Source organism: Nansenia antarctica (genome assembly GCF_963989245.1).
Source record: "Nansenia antarctica genome assembly, chromosome: 8".
Taxonomy (NCBI): Eukaryota; Metazoa; Chordata; class Actinopteri; order Argentiniformes; family Microstomatidae; genus Nansenia; species Nansenia antarctica.
This window is the reverse complement of record NC_137678.1, coordinates 10,140,796-10,159,665: the sequence shown is the minus strand read 5'-3', so window position 1 is coordinate 10,159,665 and position 18,870 is coordinate 10,140,796. Positions and strand designations below refer to the sequence as shown.

Genomic DNA, 18,870 nt, shown 5'->3' with positions numbered 1-18,870 from the left:
TACCTAGATTTAAACTAAGTTCCTATCTTGAGTCTCATTAATTAATCCACGACAGTAGGAGGGAGGGAGAGATACAGTATGTCTATCAGGCAGGGGAAGATGGAGCAGAGTGCATGGAGGAGGTACAGAGTGAGGAAAAAAAGAGGGGGAGGGAGTGAGGGAGAGAGAGAAAGAAAGACACAGGGAGGGAGGGAGGGAGAAAGATGCAGTGTTTAAACTCACCCCGTCCCAGAGAGGATCAGTGTTTAAACTCACTGTAAACTCTTGTACATTAAGAGCAGCACCCTGACCCCGGCCGGAGCGAAGTTGACCTCCCTCGCGTACTGCTCTCGGTTTATCTCCCTGACCTGACCGAACCTCTGCCCGCTCCGTCTGGCCCCTCTGGGCCTCCGTACCCCTGCGAACCTCTGCCCGCTCCATCTGGCCCCTCTGGGCCTCCGTACCCCTGGGCTGACCCCCGCCTGGGACCTGACCCCCCCCGTGATGCAAAAGGCCGGGAATGTTACGTGTGGAAAAAAAAGCTTCTATGTCAATAATGTCATGTATAACCTGATACCAGGATCACACACACACACACGTTATTCACACACACACACGTACGCATGGACGCACACACACACACACACACACACACACACAATTAGTACAGATGAATCTTTGTCATTCTTTGAAAAACACGTACAACAAACGATTACCACACACACACACACACACACACACACACACACACACACACATACAGACACACACACACACATACACACACACACACACACACACACACACACACATACAGACACACATACACACACACACATACAGACACACACACACACACACACACACATACAGACACACATACACACACACATACAGACACACACACACACACACACACACACACACACACACACATACAGACACACACACACACACATACAGACACACATACACACACACACATACAGACACACACACACACATACAGACACACATACACACACACATACAGACACACACACACACACACACATACAGACACATTGTAAAGTGAGCATTAAGCTTTACAACCTCCTCCGTACCTGTACCGGTCCCGCCTGTACCAGCCTCTATCGTCCTCGTCTTCCTCATCCTCCTCCCTAACCTCTGTCTCCTTCTCTTCTACTTCCTCTCCTTCTTCTTCATACTTCTCCTCCTCTTCTTCTTCATCCTTCTCCTCCTCCATCTCCACATCCTGCACCCTGACCCCGGCCGGAGCGGAGGTGACCTCCCTGACCCCCGCCTGGGACCTGACCCCCCCCGTGATGCAAAAGGCCGGGAATGTTACGTGTGGAAAAAAAAGCTTCTATGTCAATAATGTCATGTATAACCTGATACCAGGATCACACACACACACACGTTATTCACACACACACACGTACGCACGGACGCACACACACACACACACACACAATTAGTACAGATGAATCTTTGTCATTCTTTGAAAAACACGTACAACAAACGATTACCACACACACACATACACACACACACACACATACAGACACACACACACACATACAGACACACATACACACACACATACAGACACACACACACACACACACACACACACACATACAGACACACACACACACACAAACATACAGACACACATACACACACACACACACATACAGACACACATACACACACACATACAGACACACACACACACGCACATACAGACACACACACACACACACATACAGACACATTGTAAAGTGAGCATTAAGCTTTACAACCCCCTCCGTACCTGTACCGGTCCCGCCTGTACCAGTCCTTCTCCTCCTCCTCCTCTTCATCATCATCATCATAATCATCATCCCCGTTCTTCTCTTCTACTTCCTCTCCTTCTTCTTCATACTTCTGTGTTAAGAGTTAAGAGTGTGTGTGTCAGTGTTTAAGAGTGTGTGTGTCAGTGTTTAAGTGTGTGTGTGTGTTCAGTGTTTAAGTGTGTGTGTGTTCAGTGTTTACCTTGGTTGTTGACCTCCCGGCACCAGTCCAGGATGACATCACCATAACTCCTCCCCTCTCTTCCAGCTTCACTTTTATCAGGTTGCTATGACAACGTAAGGCACCCACATTAAAACAAACATGGAAGAAGAAAAGATGTTACAGAAAGAAAGAAACATTCGAATAATGCACATAATTGAGAATCAGTGGAAAGTCATTGAAATAAAATAAACCCAATTACTGATCAACTGATCAAAGAATATTTCAAACAGTAGACAACATTACACAATAATACATCTAAATGATAGAAGATGATAGTTATAGCAACACTGTGATCATCATTTACTACTGTCTTTGTCATTTCACTGCTGGCAACTACAACCGAAGTTCCCTTCAGAAAAATAAAAAGTTATTCTGGGCCCGGATTCACAAAGCGTTCTTAAGAAAAAAGTTGTTCTTAATACTATACATTTATGCAATGATGAAATAATTACCTCTTCAGAATGGATATGTCCATCGTTCAAACCCCCCAACAGCTTGTGTTACGTCTGTGTACGCCTGGAGTAAGGATGCATGAACAAGGAGCTACAGTTTTCACATCTTTACTGTCGACGTCAAGTTCAACAACGACCCCATGAACATATCAATACGCACCACATAACATGTACATATCAATGCGCACCCACAGTATAGCAACAACATAAAATAGTCCCATGCCTATTGCATACATAACAATTCCTCCCTTCCAGCATTGATGTAACCCCTAAACATCACAAAGTAAACAGTGTGTTCAGTAACTAACCATAACAGAAATATAATGCTCTATCAAAGGTAAGTTAGTACGTCCTGACTACAATTCAAGTCTCTGAGGTGCTCTGCGATTTCTCTCAGGGTAACGCCTTGGTTGAGAACCAGAGCCAGTGGCCCTCAGTTGAGGTTCAACAGCCTGTGCAGGTTCAGCATCATTATCAGTGTCAAAGTCCTCTGGTGTTGCCAGAGTAGACTCATCCGAGTCTGGAGGTGCCACTGATTCCTTAGCTGTGGTATTGCGAGCTGTTGCATCCAGTAGCTGGTCAACATGCCTGCGCCAGACGATGTCAGGCCCTACACTCACGGTGTAAGTCAGTGGTCCTGTCCGTGACAGAACCTCACCAGGCTGCCATTTCTGGTTATTACCTCTATAGTCTCTGGCAAGCACTTTGTGTCCAACACTGAAACTCCTCAGTTGCCGTTGTGTCTGTCCACTAGAACACTGCTTCTCCAACACATGTTTGCGGATGTCTGGTTTTAGCAAATCCAAACGCGATCTGAGGTTCCTGCCCATGAACAGCATAGACGGCGTCTGGCCCGTTGTGGCATGAGCTGTGTTTCGGTAAGCCAGCAGGAAGTTTGCTACTTTCTGTTGTAACACTGTTCCATCCTTCCCACTTGCTTTCATTGACTGCTTGAAAGATTGTACAAAACGTTCCGCCAAGCCGTTAGTTGCAGGATGGTGAGGAGCTGAGGTAAGGTGTTTGACACCATTCCGTTTGAGGAAACTCTGGAACTCCTCTCCAGTGAATATACTCGCGTTGTCACTCACCAGTTGTTGGGGCAGCCCTGTGCGGGAGAAGAGTGTGTGCAGTATGTCCACTGTTTTAGTAGATGTGGCCTGTTTCACTGTGAAGACTTCGGGCCACTTTGAATGGGCGTCAACCACAATGAGGAACATCCGATCCATGAAGGGCCCTGCGTAGTCTATGTGAATACGTTGCCACGGGGTAGTGGGCCATTCCCATGTGTGGAGGGGTGCCGTCTGGGGTTGGCGCTGTATCTGTTGGCATCCACTGCAGGTCTTAGCCAGGTCCTCTATTTGATCGTCTATGCCAGGCCACCAGACATAGCTTCTAGCAAGGCTCTTCATCTTAACCACACCGAGATGCCCTTCGTGTAATGATTCCAACACTCGTGAACGCAGCTTGGGTGGCACAATGACACGCGTACACCACATGACACAGCCTTGACACACTGATAGCTGGTCACGACGGGTGGAGTACTCAGGTAGCTGGAGGTAGCCCTGTGTTGGCCATCCATTCACTGTCAACTCATATACTTTAGACATGGTAGGATCTCTGTTGGTCTCCATTTGTATCTGAGCTCTTGTGGCAGGAAGTGACTCCAGTTGGGTCAAGTGGAACGCGTCAGCTGGATTCGTTGTGTCCTCCACAGGGTGTGCCTCGTGTGGGAGGCGTGAGAGTCCATCGGCGTTTCCATGTTGTTTAGTTCCTTTAAACTCAATGGTGTAGGTGTGCGCACCCAGAAACAGAGCCCATCTTTGTAAGCGTGCTGCTGTCATTACTGGGATACACTTTTGAGGGTGAAAGATTGATACCAGGGGCTGATGATCTGTGATCAATGTGAAGTGCTTTCCATATAGATATTGATTAAACTTCTTCACCCCCCATACTAAACTCAAGGCTTCTCTGTCAATTTGAGCATAGTTGCGTTCTGCCGAGTTGAGAGATCTTGATGCGAAAGCGATTGGTCGCTCAGTTCCATCAGGCATTTTGTGTGAGAGCACGGCGCCAATACCATACGGGGACGCATCGCAGGCCAGGCGCAGGGGGAGACTGGGGTCAAAGTGCGTTAAGACCTCTTCTGAGGTGATTAGCTGCTTAGCAGTCTCAAATGCTCGTTCACAGTCCTTTGACCACTTCCATTTCCTGCCCAACTGTAACAAACAGTGTAAGGGGTGCAAAACAGTGGAGAGGTTTGGCAGAAACTTGTGGTAATAATTAATAAGGCCCAGGAAGGAGCGCAGCTGGCTCACATTCTCTGGTTTTGTTGCTCTCAGAACAGCATTGATTTTGTCCTGAGATTTGTGGAGGCCATGTCTGTCGATGGTGTGACCACAAAACTCGATGGAGTCTTTGAAAAACTCGCATTTCTTCTTGTTTGCTCTCAGTCCGTATTCCTCCAATCTGGACAGGACTGTCTTCAGGTTTGCCAGGTGTGTCCCATCATCAACTCCAGTGACAATGATGTCGTCCAGATAGCATTGTGTGCCCGGTATCCCTTGGAGTACTTGATCCATAGCACGTTGCCATATCGCTGGGGCACTAGATATACCAAAGACCAATCTGTTGTACTGGTAAAGGCCTTTGGTGGTGTTTATGGTCAGGTACTTTCTTGATGACTCCTCCACCTCCATCTGCAAGTATGCCTGAGCAAGGTCTATCTTTGAGAAACGCTCTCCACCCGCCAGGGACGCAAAGATATCATCTATGCGTGGGAGGGGATACTGATCTGCATGCAGGACAGGATTTACTGTGACCTTGAAATCACCACAGATTCGTACCGCACCCGTCTTCTTGACTACGGGCACAATAGGTGTTGCCCAGTCACACCAGTCGACCTTGGAGAGAATACCTTGGTCCTCCAATTGCTGGAGCTCCGCCTCCACCTTGGGGCGAAGGGCGTAGGAGGACGAGCCTTGTGAAACTTGGGTTTTGCATCATCCTCGAGTATGACCTGTGCTTTCATGTGTTTCAGGGTGCCTATTCCGTCTTGGAAAACCTGTGCAGACTGTGTCAGTATCTGTGCCAGACTTTCCTTTGTAGTGCTGTTGTTTTGTTTTGAGGTGATCTGCATTGCCTTTATTGACTGCCAATTAAGCTGGATACTTCTTATCCATTCACGTCCAAATAAGGGTACCCCCACACATTGTAGCACATACAACTCCAACCTCTGTGTGTCATTCTCATTCTTCACTTTCACTTTCAGTTTTCCCATGGGAGATATTTTCTCACCTGTGTACGTTTTCAACATCACTGAGGTAGGTTTTAGTTTCAGATTTGAAAAGTTCCTCACATAGTCTTTGTGGGAAATTATTGAGAGGGCAGATCCAGTATCTAACTCCATCTTCAATTTCACTCCCTCTACCTCAGGTGTCACCCATATGATTTTACGACCTGTCTCTTTAAGAGAGTGAAGTTCGAGGCATGACAACTCAACACTTGAATCACTTGAATCAGTTTCACTGACCTGATGTACATTTCTGTCTCTCTTTCCTGTTTTCTTTTGGTATGATGTCTTATCACATGGCTTTGATTTGCACATTTTCTGTATGTGTCCTCTTTTGTTGCACTGTCTACAGTCTTTATCTTTGAACCAGCAATCAACTGGGTCATGTGACTTGTTCCCACACCGATAGCATGCCTTTTTGTGTGCATTTTATTCACTGAGCATTCTCCCATATATTTCTTTTGCAGTTGAACCGAGTCTTTTGCAACAGTTTCCATTGACAAGGCGATGTCACTCCAGTGTCAGATTCTTTTTGGTCAAGAGCCTTTTCTGCATGCCTTCATTGTGCAATCCAAATTCACAGTGTTCAGCCAGTCTACGGAGCTCCGCGATATAGTCCGCTACAGACTCCTCTTAGTTTACTCACTTTTCTTTCAATTCTCTCCCGTCTTCTGCAACCTTGCACTGCGGTGATCGTTACGATTCTGCCTGGACTAACAGTAATAAAACTAACAGCAATAAAACTAACAGCATGAACAAGGAGCTCCGGTCTCACTACTTTACTGACGACGTCAAGTTCAACAACCACATGTGCATATCAATGCACACCACATAACATGTACATATCAATGCGCACCCACAGTATAGCAACAACATAACATAGTCCCATGCCTATTGCATACATAACAGCTTGGCCAACTGCAAGTTAAAACAAAGAATATCGCACGTGGCTGTATTCCATATAATTGAAACTTGCTTATGAGCTAGCTTCCACAACAGGCAATAAACTCAGCTTGGTGGTGGATTAAACCTGTTCTTCAAATCTATAAGCTATATACTATTGGTTAAAATAGTTAGTTATAGTCGTGCATTTTATGATTTTGCTCAATAAAATAAGCACGTGCGGTTAGCCTGCTTAGCTAATGACTTCACGAGAAACGCAGTCTGGTGGTAATAAACTAATATGGTAAAGTGAGATTTTCTTGGCTAATTATAATTTCAGCTAGCAGATATTCGCTTGCACATGCCTCTTTGAATCGTGATAGCTAGCAATTTCACTAGTGTTGTACCTTCTTAAAGTTCGCTGAGCAAGAAGTCCAACGCACCACGCAGACCTGGCACGTGTCTGCAGAGTGCTTGTCAATCACAGCTAACCCGTTGCCACTGCTTCCCTGTCGACACTTGTATGAATTTCCTACCTGTTTTAGTTGAAACAGTTGAACAAGTAGAAGTGTATACGGATTAGGTAGAATCATCCAAGTGTTTGTCGTCCAGGTAGAATCATCCAACAGAATTAGATAACCGGCGTCATCCACATCAGCAACGTGGTTATCGAAGTGAGGTAAATGTGTAATGTTCTCTACTGCCACCAGATGGCGGTGTAGATTTGCGGCCCGGCGCGCGCAAATGACGTCATCCATTCCTGCATCGCGGGGATACAGACTGCACACCCAAACGCATTTGTCATTGTGAATGGCGACTTCAACCACGTAAATATGGAAAAGACATTGACGGATTTTACCCAGTATGTCACATGTAAAACAAGGGAGAACAAAATACTAGACAAACTATATGCCAATGTGAAGGGAGCCTACACATCCACTGCCCTCCCGCCACTAGGGGCATCCGATCACAATATGGTCTGGATGGAACCAACATACACCCCTATCATAAAAAGGCTGCCTATCACCACCAGGACTGTCCAGCAATGGTCAGAAGACGTGGAGGAGGAGCTGAGGGCATGTTTTGAAACAACCGACTGGGGGATGTTCCAGAGAGTCCACGGGGAGGACATAGATGGTCTGCTAGACTGTGTCACAGACTATATCAAGTTCTGCGAGGAGAGCATCGTCCCCATTAAAAAGGTACGGTGCTTTCCTAACAACAAGCCGTGGATAAATGGGAACATCAAGAACCTTCTGAAAAGGAAGAGGAGGCTGTTTAAGGCAGGGGACACTGAGGGAGCCAGGGCCGCTCAGAAGGAGGTGAAGAAGGAGCTGAGAGCAGCCAAAGAGGAATACAGGAGGAAATTGGAGGGCGGGCTAGTGGCCCACAGCTCCAAGGAGGTGTGGAAGGGTTTCAAGAAGATCACGGGCCACAAGCAGCCACATACTGTGGTGGAGGGGACCCGAGAGCAGGCGGATGACCTGAACTGCTTCTTTAACAGGTTTGACCAACCATCCCCCTGTCACCCCCCACAGCCCCCGACCCTCTCCTCCCCTCTCCAATGTACCGCACCCCTGGCAACAGTAGCCCCCACTCCCCCTGACCCCCTCACACCCCAGCAGCAATTGCCTCCCCTTACCAACACCAGGAGCCAGGGAGCATGCTTCACACCTGGAGACACCTGTACTCACAGCTTTATAACATCTGAGCAGGTGAGAAGGCAGCTCACCAGGGTGAATGTGAACAAGTCCAGAGGTCCAGACAACATCAACCCCAGGGTTCTGAAGGTGTGTGCTGGAGAGCTGGCGGACACATTCCAACATCTCTTCAGTCTATCTCTAAGACTGAGGAGGGTGCCACAGCTCTGGAAGACCTCTTGCATCGTCCCAGTGCCAAAGAAGGGACGGCCCAGCACCCCAAACGACTACAGACCTGTCGCCCTGACACCACAGGTCATGAAGATCCTGGAGAGGCTAGTGCTGCAACACCTTAAGCCCCAGGTGAAGGACTTCCTGGACCCCCGGCAGTTTGCATACCAGGAGAGCATGGGGGTGGAGGATGCCATCATTTACATGCTGCACAGGGCCTACACACACCTGGAGAGGCCACAGAGCATGGTGAGGACCATGTTCTTCGACTTCTCCAGTGCATTTAACACTATCAAGCCATCACTGCTGGCTGACAAACTAGCAGTGATGTGTGTGGAGGACTCCCTGACGGCTTGGATCCACAACTACCTCACAGACAGACGTCAGTATGTGAGACTGCAGGGCTGTCAGTCTGAGGTGGTGGTGTGCAACACCGGTGCCCCCCAGGGAACTGTTCTGTCACCCTTTCTCTTCACCCTCTATACCTCCGACTTCCAGTTTAGCTCCGACCAGTGCCACCTGCAGAAGTTTTCTGATGACTCCTCTATCGTCGGTTACATCACAGACGACAGGGATAAGGAGTACAGGGCCCTGGTGGAGAGCTTTGTGCAGTGGTGCGACACCAACTACCTTTTGCTTAACACCAGCAAAACAAAGGAGTTGGTGGTGGATTTTAGGAGGAAGAGAAGGACCCCAGCCCCCATCACCATCAAGGGGGTGGAAGTCGAGAGGGTGGACTCCTACAGGTACCTGGGAGTACAAATTAATAACAAACTGGACTGGACTGACAACACCGAGGCTCTTCTCAGGAAAGGGCAGAGCAGACTGTTTTTCCTGAGAAGGCTGAGGTCTTTCGGTGTCTGCAACAAGCTGCTGCGAATGTTTTATCAGTCGGTGGTTGCCAGCGTTCTGTTCTTCGCCGTGGCCTGCTGGGGTGGAAACATCTGTGCCAGGGATGCTGCGAAGCTAAACAAACTGGTGAAGAAGGCCAGCTCTGTGGTGGGGACCGGGCTGGACAGCCTAGAGGTGGTGGCAGAACAGAGGATGGGGAAAAAACTGGCGGCCATGCTGGCCAATCCCTCCCACCCGATGTACTGCGAGCTGGCGGGGATGAGGAGCAAGTTCAGCCACAGATTTGTTCTCCCCCGTCAAAGTACAAAAAGATTTGGACAGTCCTTTGTTCCAGCTGCACTCCGACTCTACAACCAGGCCCTGCAGGGTGGGGGAGACCTGGAGCTGGAACTTTGGAACTTGGAACTTTTTACTTATTGAGCCTGCACTGTTTTATGTATTTTATTGAATGTTTTCTGTCTGCCCTAACTGAGCTGTTTGACAACAAAATTTCCCCATTGGGGACAATAAAGGTTTTCAATCAAGATGTATTCCCTCCGCTGCCCACCAGATGGCGGTATAGATGTATTCCCTCCGCTGCCCACCAGATGGCGGTATAGATGTATTCCCTCCGCTGCCCACCAGATGGCGGTATAGATGTATTCACGTCCGTCAGAAACTTCACTTTCAGTCCCTGCCGTTTTTCACCAAATGAATTAGGATATTAGAAATAGAATTACAAACCCTTAAAAGCAATAATTGAGATGTTTATTTCCATAGATAAGTTAAATATAATGTGTGATTCCTTTATCCATATTAACTATTTCTATACTAAATGCTAAAAACAAGTTTAACGTTGGCGCTTTTCTTTTGAAGCGAGGAGGGAGGTGGACAGGCAGAGCAGGACTGTCTGTTGTCGTTCACGGAACACAGATGTATATTATATTATATGTAGATGCAATTCTGGAGGCAAACTAATCCCAGGAAACTCGTCCTGTTCGTAATTCCAAATTGAGACAAAAAGGGCAGTGCTTGTAAATGCTGTCCCCCCTTATGGACACATCATTGCCAATGAGAAGTGGAGGGGCTCAGTACTCGTGCAAAGTTTGAAGGGTAAGTACAACTCGCTAGTTAACATAGGAGCCAACGGACCCCCATGTGGATCCGAAGTGATATAAAGAGTTTACCTCGATCAATTCTCTTCATCGATATCACATTTTTTTCACAACTTTGCATGCTATACGATGCCACCATTTTTTTTCCCGAGACGGTAAACACGGCCTAAGTCACATCCAGTTTTCTCCAACTGGAGAATGTGTCATGTCCGGTTTCAACGCCGAATTTCCATACCATTGGTCGGCCAACCCAAAAAATTCCCCCCCCCCCCCCAAAAAAAAAAAAAAAGATACATGAGAAAGGTCAAAGGTCAAAGATGGTGCCAAAATATCTCCAAATGGCCTAAACATATAGGTGTCCGCCTAAACATACGGTCTGTACTAAAACAGGTACAAAGTTGCATTTGCTCACATTACTAGCATCGACTTTGGCACAAGTACTAATAAGACCCTGGAGTACTGATTCCTAGATGATTTGGGCTTCGTTATCAGGTTTCCAAGGTGATATTCACTGTAAAAGCTGTTGTTTTTTTAGGCGGAGACTGAATTTGAGATGTTTTATAATGTTCTAGCTCTATTTGCTCTGACACAGTAACATAGATTTTGATTCTGACACTTCTACAGCCACCCCACAGGTGTTAGCTTTCATTTGATAACAATATCATTATGAAGGCCCTTGTGATTGTGGAGATATTCTATATTCACTATGGGCATGTCATTTCGAGCAGAAAACCAGAAAAATGAGGTGGATAAGATCTGTTAATTTATTTAAAGATGTTACTGATAACTTTTAAGCCTCAATGCAGCCTAAGCCCCTCAGGCAGGGCCTTCTGGCCGATCCGGACTGAAGACAAAAGGTGTCTGTGCCTTTGCCATTAGGGCCCCTAGACTCTGGAAGACTTCTGCCTGATGACATTAGGATAGCAATATCTGTATTTTCTTTTAAATCTCTTCTTAAGACTCATTTTTGTACACTAGCCTTTGCAATTGAAGCTGCCTTTATTCTTTTAAATGTGTTTTACAGTTTTCTACTTAGATTTTTGTTATATCTGTTTTATCTGTACATTTGTAACTTTGTAACAATGTTTTTAAAATGTGCTATATAAATAAAGTGTATTCATATTATATTATTATATTAAATGCAGGCTTATCTGAGAGGAGAAAGTTAGCTTGAAAAATGGATGCAGAGGTATTCAACTTAGTGTATGCATTACTTTGCAGTTAACATGAAAAGAATAACGGTGACCCGCCCAAGCAATGACATCAGTGAGCAGCAGTACCCCATGAAGACGCACTGTGGTAGCATTGGCCAGAAAGGAGACAACCCCCAAGTGTCCAACGACTCATGGACCACCTTCATGGACACCCGCCACCAGATCCTGCAGCTACTCTCCACCGAGTTGTCCCCCTGCGCCCTCATGGCCCGTATCAACCAACTGGACATCCTTCAGAAGTGCTCCTTCTACCTGGATGTCAAGCAGCAGGACCAGCCATCCTTGGCTCAGGACCTGCAGCAACAGCAGCTACAACTGCAGCAGCAGCAGCAGAACTACTTGCCCCCCGCCACCTTCTTTCAACTCATAGACCCTTGGAAGCTTGCACGCATGAAGAAGCTTGGAACCAGCCAGGTGAAGATCCAGCTGAGCCTCTTGGAGGAGCTCTGTGAGCTGATCTGTAAAGGCAAGGAGGAGCTGGAGGCCATGCTGGAGTCCAAAGGCGACCAGGTGGACCTGTTCTCCCTCGCCCAGGAGAACGAAAGGTGGCGACGAAAGGTGGCACAGCTCAACAAGGCCCTGCTGGACTTTGACTCCCGGGTGGGGCCTGGCAAGCTGCATCCCAAGCACAAGCTCATCCCCGACTGTGGCCGCAGCACCAAGATGCCCATGTATCAGCTGTCACTGACCATCAAGACGCCCGTGGTGTTTGACAAGCTCCACTCAGAGGCGTTGAGCATCAGTGCCAAGCTGCACTGGTTCGTCTTTGGGCAAGCGCCCCAGGACCCGCGGGAGAAGTTTGAGATCTACTACAAGCTCTTGCAGCTGGCCAACACAGAGGAAGGGAGCCATCTGGGAATGGTCACCTGTACCGCCTACTCTGTTCTGATCGGGAACCTGCTGCCTGAGCGGTGCTACGAGTTCACAGTCAAGAGGGAAGACGGCCGTGGCCAGGTCTACGGTCACTGGAATGAGACCCTTATCCTCAAAACCACTGCGGGGTCCATGGAGAGCCGGGAGAGGAAGAGGAGGCTGTTTCTCTGGTAGTGTGTTGCTGCCGTTAATGCCTAGCTATTTGAAATGAAAGACGTTTAAAAAAATATATGATTTTAATAAAAAAAACATGATTTTTACATTTGAGTGCAGTGGTGGTTTGATTGGTTTTGAGAATAAGGTCTGATTTATGCATGGTGTTTGTTGTTATGTGCTTATCCTTGGTAGATACAATCACACTATTGGAAGACATGTGGTATTGCATCTGTGTGCTTGGGATTGTTATTCACAAACCCAGCAGTCTGATGTTTAACTTACAGTTTTTCTCAATTGCTAAAACACATTTCACAAAACTTTCCTCCATTTTCCCAAAACTCTAAACACAACACACTTTTCTAAAGCTACATAAACAAAACCACACCTTCTCTCTTCAAAACTCAAACTTTCACACCAAAACAGCTGCTCAAAGCCTGCAAAAATGTAAACACTATAAGCATCATTACAGACTACAACAAAACAACTGAAAACACAATGTTCAGTGTGTGAGAATGTTCTTTTTTTTCACAACTGCCAAAGCACATTTTTAGAAACCTTACAGTATCTGTTCTCAGAATATATCACTAGAGTATTGGGCATTCATAGATTTGTGTGTTTCATATGAACAGTATGTAAATCTACAGAAAATACAGTATGTATGTTGTTGGAAAATATCCTTTTACAGTATGTTCTTCATGAATGTTTTACTGTAATGCTTGGCTAATTTTACTATATAACTAAAAGACATTACAGTACAGTAATTCGAACTTGATCTTACGTGTGGACAATCGACTTCTTTCTAAAGGGATCTCTTGACCATTCTGAAGTACGCATTCACCCACAGGGGTGGGTGAGAGTTACAGTAATTGAAATAGTATAACTTCCTTCAATGTTACGGTACATGTGGGAATACGGTACATGTGGGAAAACTAGGGTTAGGGTTAGGTGCTAGGGTGACTTGGTACATGCTGGCATGTCTAACCCTAACCGTAACCTTAACCCTAACCCTAATCCTAACCCTAACCTTACTGTAACCCTAGCACCCTAGCACCTAACCCTAACCCTAGTTTTCCCACATGTATGATAGTCATGCATAAAAATAAATCTGCGCTCCCTGTCTAACGTAATATCTAACGTTACATATTTTAAGGCTGATTTTGCATGATAGTCATGCATTTTTAGATATCTATTTCCCCCCTTTAAATGGCATATAATGTCGGAAATTTTACTAAAGTTCAGCCGCGAAGTTGTTGCACTGTTGTCCTATCGAGTTTTAAATAAAGGTTTGAAAAATGTACCGTATTCCCACATGTACCGTAACATGTACAATACTGTACTGTATCACAACTCAATGCAAACACTACAGAGGATCCATTACACACAACAATACTCACTGAAAACAATGTTCAGGGTGTGATGTTTTTTTATTTATTTATGGAACTATACCACACACACACACACACACACACCACAATCATTTGCAACAAGTGTCTTAAATTTTGAGTCGTTATGTTTAATGAATGAAGCCAGGGGGCCATTCCACTAAAGGTGGCTTAGTATATCGGCGATTGAAAGAAATCAGGCGATCAGGCAACTCGGGATTGGAATTCAAGCCTCAGGTGATTCCTCGAACGAGGATCAGCCTTGTGTCATCAGTGTTCACAGAAGACAGGCTTACAAATCTTCGATATGGGCGCGTGCACGCAGACATAAAGAGCCCCAAAGAGTCGATCTGTCGAAATGAAGATACTCCACTCTGCAGGGGTACTACATTTGCACAGCATTCCCGAATTATTGATCTTTATGAAGACGGAAAAATAAGATTATTAACAAGGCGAGGGAAATGGTTTGGCAAGAAATTGCTGACCGATTAAATGCGTAGGTCATACTAGCCCCAGTTATTGTTATATGTTCATATTTTAATAAATGAATATTACTACTGTGGTGATATCAGCAGCAGGCTACAAACCGTCATATCGCCACAATGGCCTAGTGGTATCGACCGCTGCCACAGGATTTATTCTACATTTTTAGACGTGGTTCGAATCCCTCTTCGGACACACTTTTTACTGCATTTCGTTGTCTGAATCTAATCTAAAATCTCATTTAAAAAAGTATGTAGGCTATAAAATTATGGTGCAGGCTAATTGACAAGAACTGACACGATTACAATGGTGTTTGAAGCCTTTGCATGAAATCTTCGGTTAAATGTAAAAAATAAATAAATAAATCACTTAGTCAAGTCTCAAACTCGCAACCTTTGGAACTCCAGCTGGCTGCCTTAACCACTGCGCCAACCAGACCACTGTGATAACAGCAATGCAAGTTGATAGACATACCAATTCATTTTATTTTATTTTTTACACTTTTTAATTTATGTATCCATCGATCTATCTATCTCTCGGCTGCCCTCGAACAGGCGGTACAGGACCATGTTCGCAAGGACAAACAGACTGAAGCTCAGCTTCTACCCCAGGGCCATCCAGGCCCTGAACACAGAAAAGACCTAGGTTCTGGGCCCTGGACAGTCTGGACGGATTGATGGCAGCTGCTGGATTGAAAATCAGGTGTAGTGCTGAGGCACAAATGTGTACATTTCAAGCCTGCAAACTGCGACACTTTAAATGAATGTGCAATAACACTATGTGCAATATGACAACCCTAGGGTACATAAGGTTGCAGAGAATAGGAAATGTTAGAATAGGTATAGCATAGCATCGAGTACAGCACAGTGTTTTATTTGTACAGTATAGTATAGTGGATAGTGTACATAGCCTTTATTTATGTAAACCAGCTCCTTTCCCTTCTTTTTTTTTCTTCTTTTTTTTCTTTCCTAGCACCAGGGGAGCCCCCCCTCCCAAATGTCGTTGTTTGGTACCTGTACTATATCAATGACAATAAAGACCATTCATTCATATCACACTTTCAAAATATCTAGTTATCTATCACACAATCAAACTATCTATCGATCGATCACACTTTCAAATTATCAAATTATCTATCTATCACACAGTCAAACTATCTAATCTATCTATCTCGTGTGAAGTGGGAACTAATATTTCCTAAAAGACACATGAGGAACTGTCGTTCGGGGTTTAGTTTCCGCCTGTGAGCCTTTTTTGACGCACGTATTACTATAGCCAGTGTTTTAGCCTGGTCGCGACCAGGCTAATTATATCTGACTCAGAAGGAGCTCAACCAAGCAGCGAATTATTTGAGCCACATTGATGGAACCGAACGCAAGCTAACATTATCGAGGCTTAGAACTTTATTGAGGCTTAGAACTTTATCGAGCTTCGTGGAATAGCCCCCAGGTGTGTTCATTGTGTTCAAATTTAGCTGACTGTGGCAAGCATTTTGCATCACATGAGCTTTAATTTGAGAATTTTAGCAGAGTTTTTTGCAACTTGTGTTTTAGCAAGACAAAATGTGTTTAGATTTATGAGAAAAGGAGGATTGTGTTTTGTGAATTGTGTCTTCATGTGAAATGTGTTTATGGTTTTGGCAAATGGGAGCTAGTTTTATTAAATGTGTTTAGAGAACTGGTCATTTGGTTTAGAGAATTGGCTTTTGTGTTTTAGCAATTGGGAAAAACTGTAACAAACTGTGTTTGGGTCAATGACGTGACATGTACATTTTGTGTCCGAATGTAATATTTTCTAAAATTAACAATTAATATATATGTATACATTATGTTAACTAACACTATTTGCTCTCCTTTATTGAATACACAAAGAGTTTATGGTGATTTTCTACAATATCAGGCACTTTCAGCTCTTTAATGGGTTAAAAAGTCATTCGGTACAACCGTCCGAACACAAATGCAACCAGCTAATGTGCCATTAAAATATCTAAAATGATATTACAACTATTATTCTGGCATGGTTTTACAAGGGTTTATAACAATATACTGCTAAATGGTTAAGGATTTTTAAGTAGAAATGTTTGCTTTCCTCAAATCACTTTTGTCACCAAAAAATTATTTCACTGATATCATTCGGAGCAACCAATTTCAAGGCACCATTTTGGATCAAATCAACTGATAATCATCATGTGACAGGATATTACATCATTAAGACCCCTGCCGCAACGGTATCCTGAGCAGCCTAGTCTTACGTTAGAATGAATGAATGAATGAATGAATGAATGAATGAATGAATGGTCTTTATTGTCATTGCTATAGTACAGGTACCAAACAACGAAATTTAGGAGGGGTGGCTCCCCTGGTGTTAGGAAAGAAAAAAAGAAAAAAAAAAACACTTTTAAAAAACACAAGAAGGGAAGGAGCTGGTTTACATAAATAAAGGCTATGTACACTATCCACTATACTATACTGTACAGATAGACGACTAGGGTTGTCATATTGCACATAGTGTTATTGCACATTTATTTAAAGTGTCGCAGTTTGCAGGCTTGAAATGTACATATTTGTGCCTCAGCACAAACATACATTTGTGCCTCATTTGTGCCTCAGCACAAACTTAGACACACACACATTCTAATGGTTTTTAAGGAACCAGTAAGCATATGCACACAGTTATGTTTTTAGGATGCACAGATATTTTGATAGTTCTAAAGCACTAATTGGCCAGTTAATTGATCTTCAAACACATTCCCTCCTGACTAGGTCAGTAGGCCCTATGTCCTTATCAGGATCGCTTGTGTAAACATCACTGTTGCCAGGCCCACAGACTCCCATGACTTGGGATTCGATTAACAAGTTAAAATACAGTATAGAAGAATAGACTTATCATTAATCATTAGTTATGATAGTATAAATAGAGTATAGGAAAATAGAATATCATAACAGCAGGTACAAAATGGTTGTTAGCACATAGGTAAAAATAAGCAATCTACAGGCGGTTTGAACCACAACACTTTCTCCCAGTCAGGAGCCCCTTCCCCCCATGTCGCTCAAAAGCAGAACCTCTCTTTTATGGTTCTGTGAGACTTCAACTGACCTCAGTCACATATTATTTAAATGAACACACAGTACTTGATTTATCACTTCTAGTTATATTAATACAAATCCCTAACAAGACTGAAGTATTCCCACACTGCTGACATGACTCACACACAGGTAGCTACTAGCCAACTGTCATGCACGTGACCACTGGCTACTACTGTTGTCGTCACTTGAGTGTCTGAGTGCTGTCTTCCCCAGCTGAGCCTTCCTCTCTCCATACTCCTCCTCTATGGGGACGGTGTCATGAGTCTTGTGGACAGGTGTGTCTGGGGCTGGGCTGCTGGTTGCCTTCACTTCAACTGACTTCCTAAACTGAGTGGCCAGTATTGACAAAGAGATCTGGTCTCTTATCAAATGCTTTTTTACACATTGGACACTGACACAGGTCATTGCTGTCCCGGTACTTTCTGATACAGGCCATGCAGAAGTTGTGTCCACATTGAATAGAGACAGGGTCAGTGAACACATCCAGACAGACAGAACACAGGAACTGCTCCTCAGACAGGAGACTGCTGGAGGAAGCCATATCTAGAGAGACCAGAGGTGACACTATAAAGCATTTCCTGGAATCAATCAGATCTCGATAGTTTCAGCTACGGTGCTGTCAAGACTGTCTTATGAGATTATACAGAGACCAATAATGATAACATTATAATACATCACATAGAAAATAGTCCTTCAACCAAATCAAGATGTTTTACATACTGAACTGTCTATAAAAAACTGGGAGAGAGTGAACACAATAGTTTATCTTGACATGTTAATATAAGTCTCTCAACTCTGTGATTCTGTGAGTGTGATAGATGTCTCTGTCCTTTATACTGTATCTGTGATAGATGTGTCTGTCCTTTATGTGTGATAGATGTCTGTTTGAGGACAATATCTGACGAGTTTGAGAGTCTGCTCTCGTGCACGATACACTTTATGTATCTACACAGTTGAGTTTCATTTCAGCAAACTGACATTGAAATGCTCCTCCCCTCCCAATACAGCTCTTCTCCCTGGAACAGAGTTAACCCTTTACAGGGCTGATCTGTTTCTAACATGTGGTTTTACAGATACGCTCTTCTTACCTATCATTTCCAATCATCATATTGTTTCCAGTCAGTATAAACTGTAATCAGAATAATATTTGTGATCAGGACTAAGGTTGCTACAGAGTAAGCACTTTCTCTGGCATGGAT

General features: G+C 44.5%; 1 protein-coding gene across 1 annotated transcript; it reads left to right on the top strand.

The window, feature by feature from the left end:
• Nucleotides 1–11,703: 11,703 nt before the first annotated feature.
• LOC308163832 (fibronectin type III domain-containing protein 11-like) lies at nucleotides 11,704–12,738 on the top strand (the record flags this gene model as incomplete). Its single annotated transcript, XM_080538018.1, has 1 exon — nucleotides 11,704–12,738. One exon carries the CDS (start codon nucleotides 11,704–11,706, stop codon nucleotides 12,736–12,738), a length of 1,035 nt encoding a protein of 344 aa, XP_080394144.1.
• Between the last annotated feature and the right edge of the window lie 6,132 nt (nucleotides 12,739–18,870).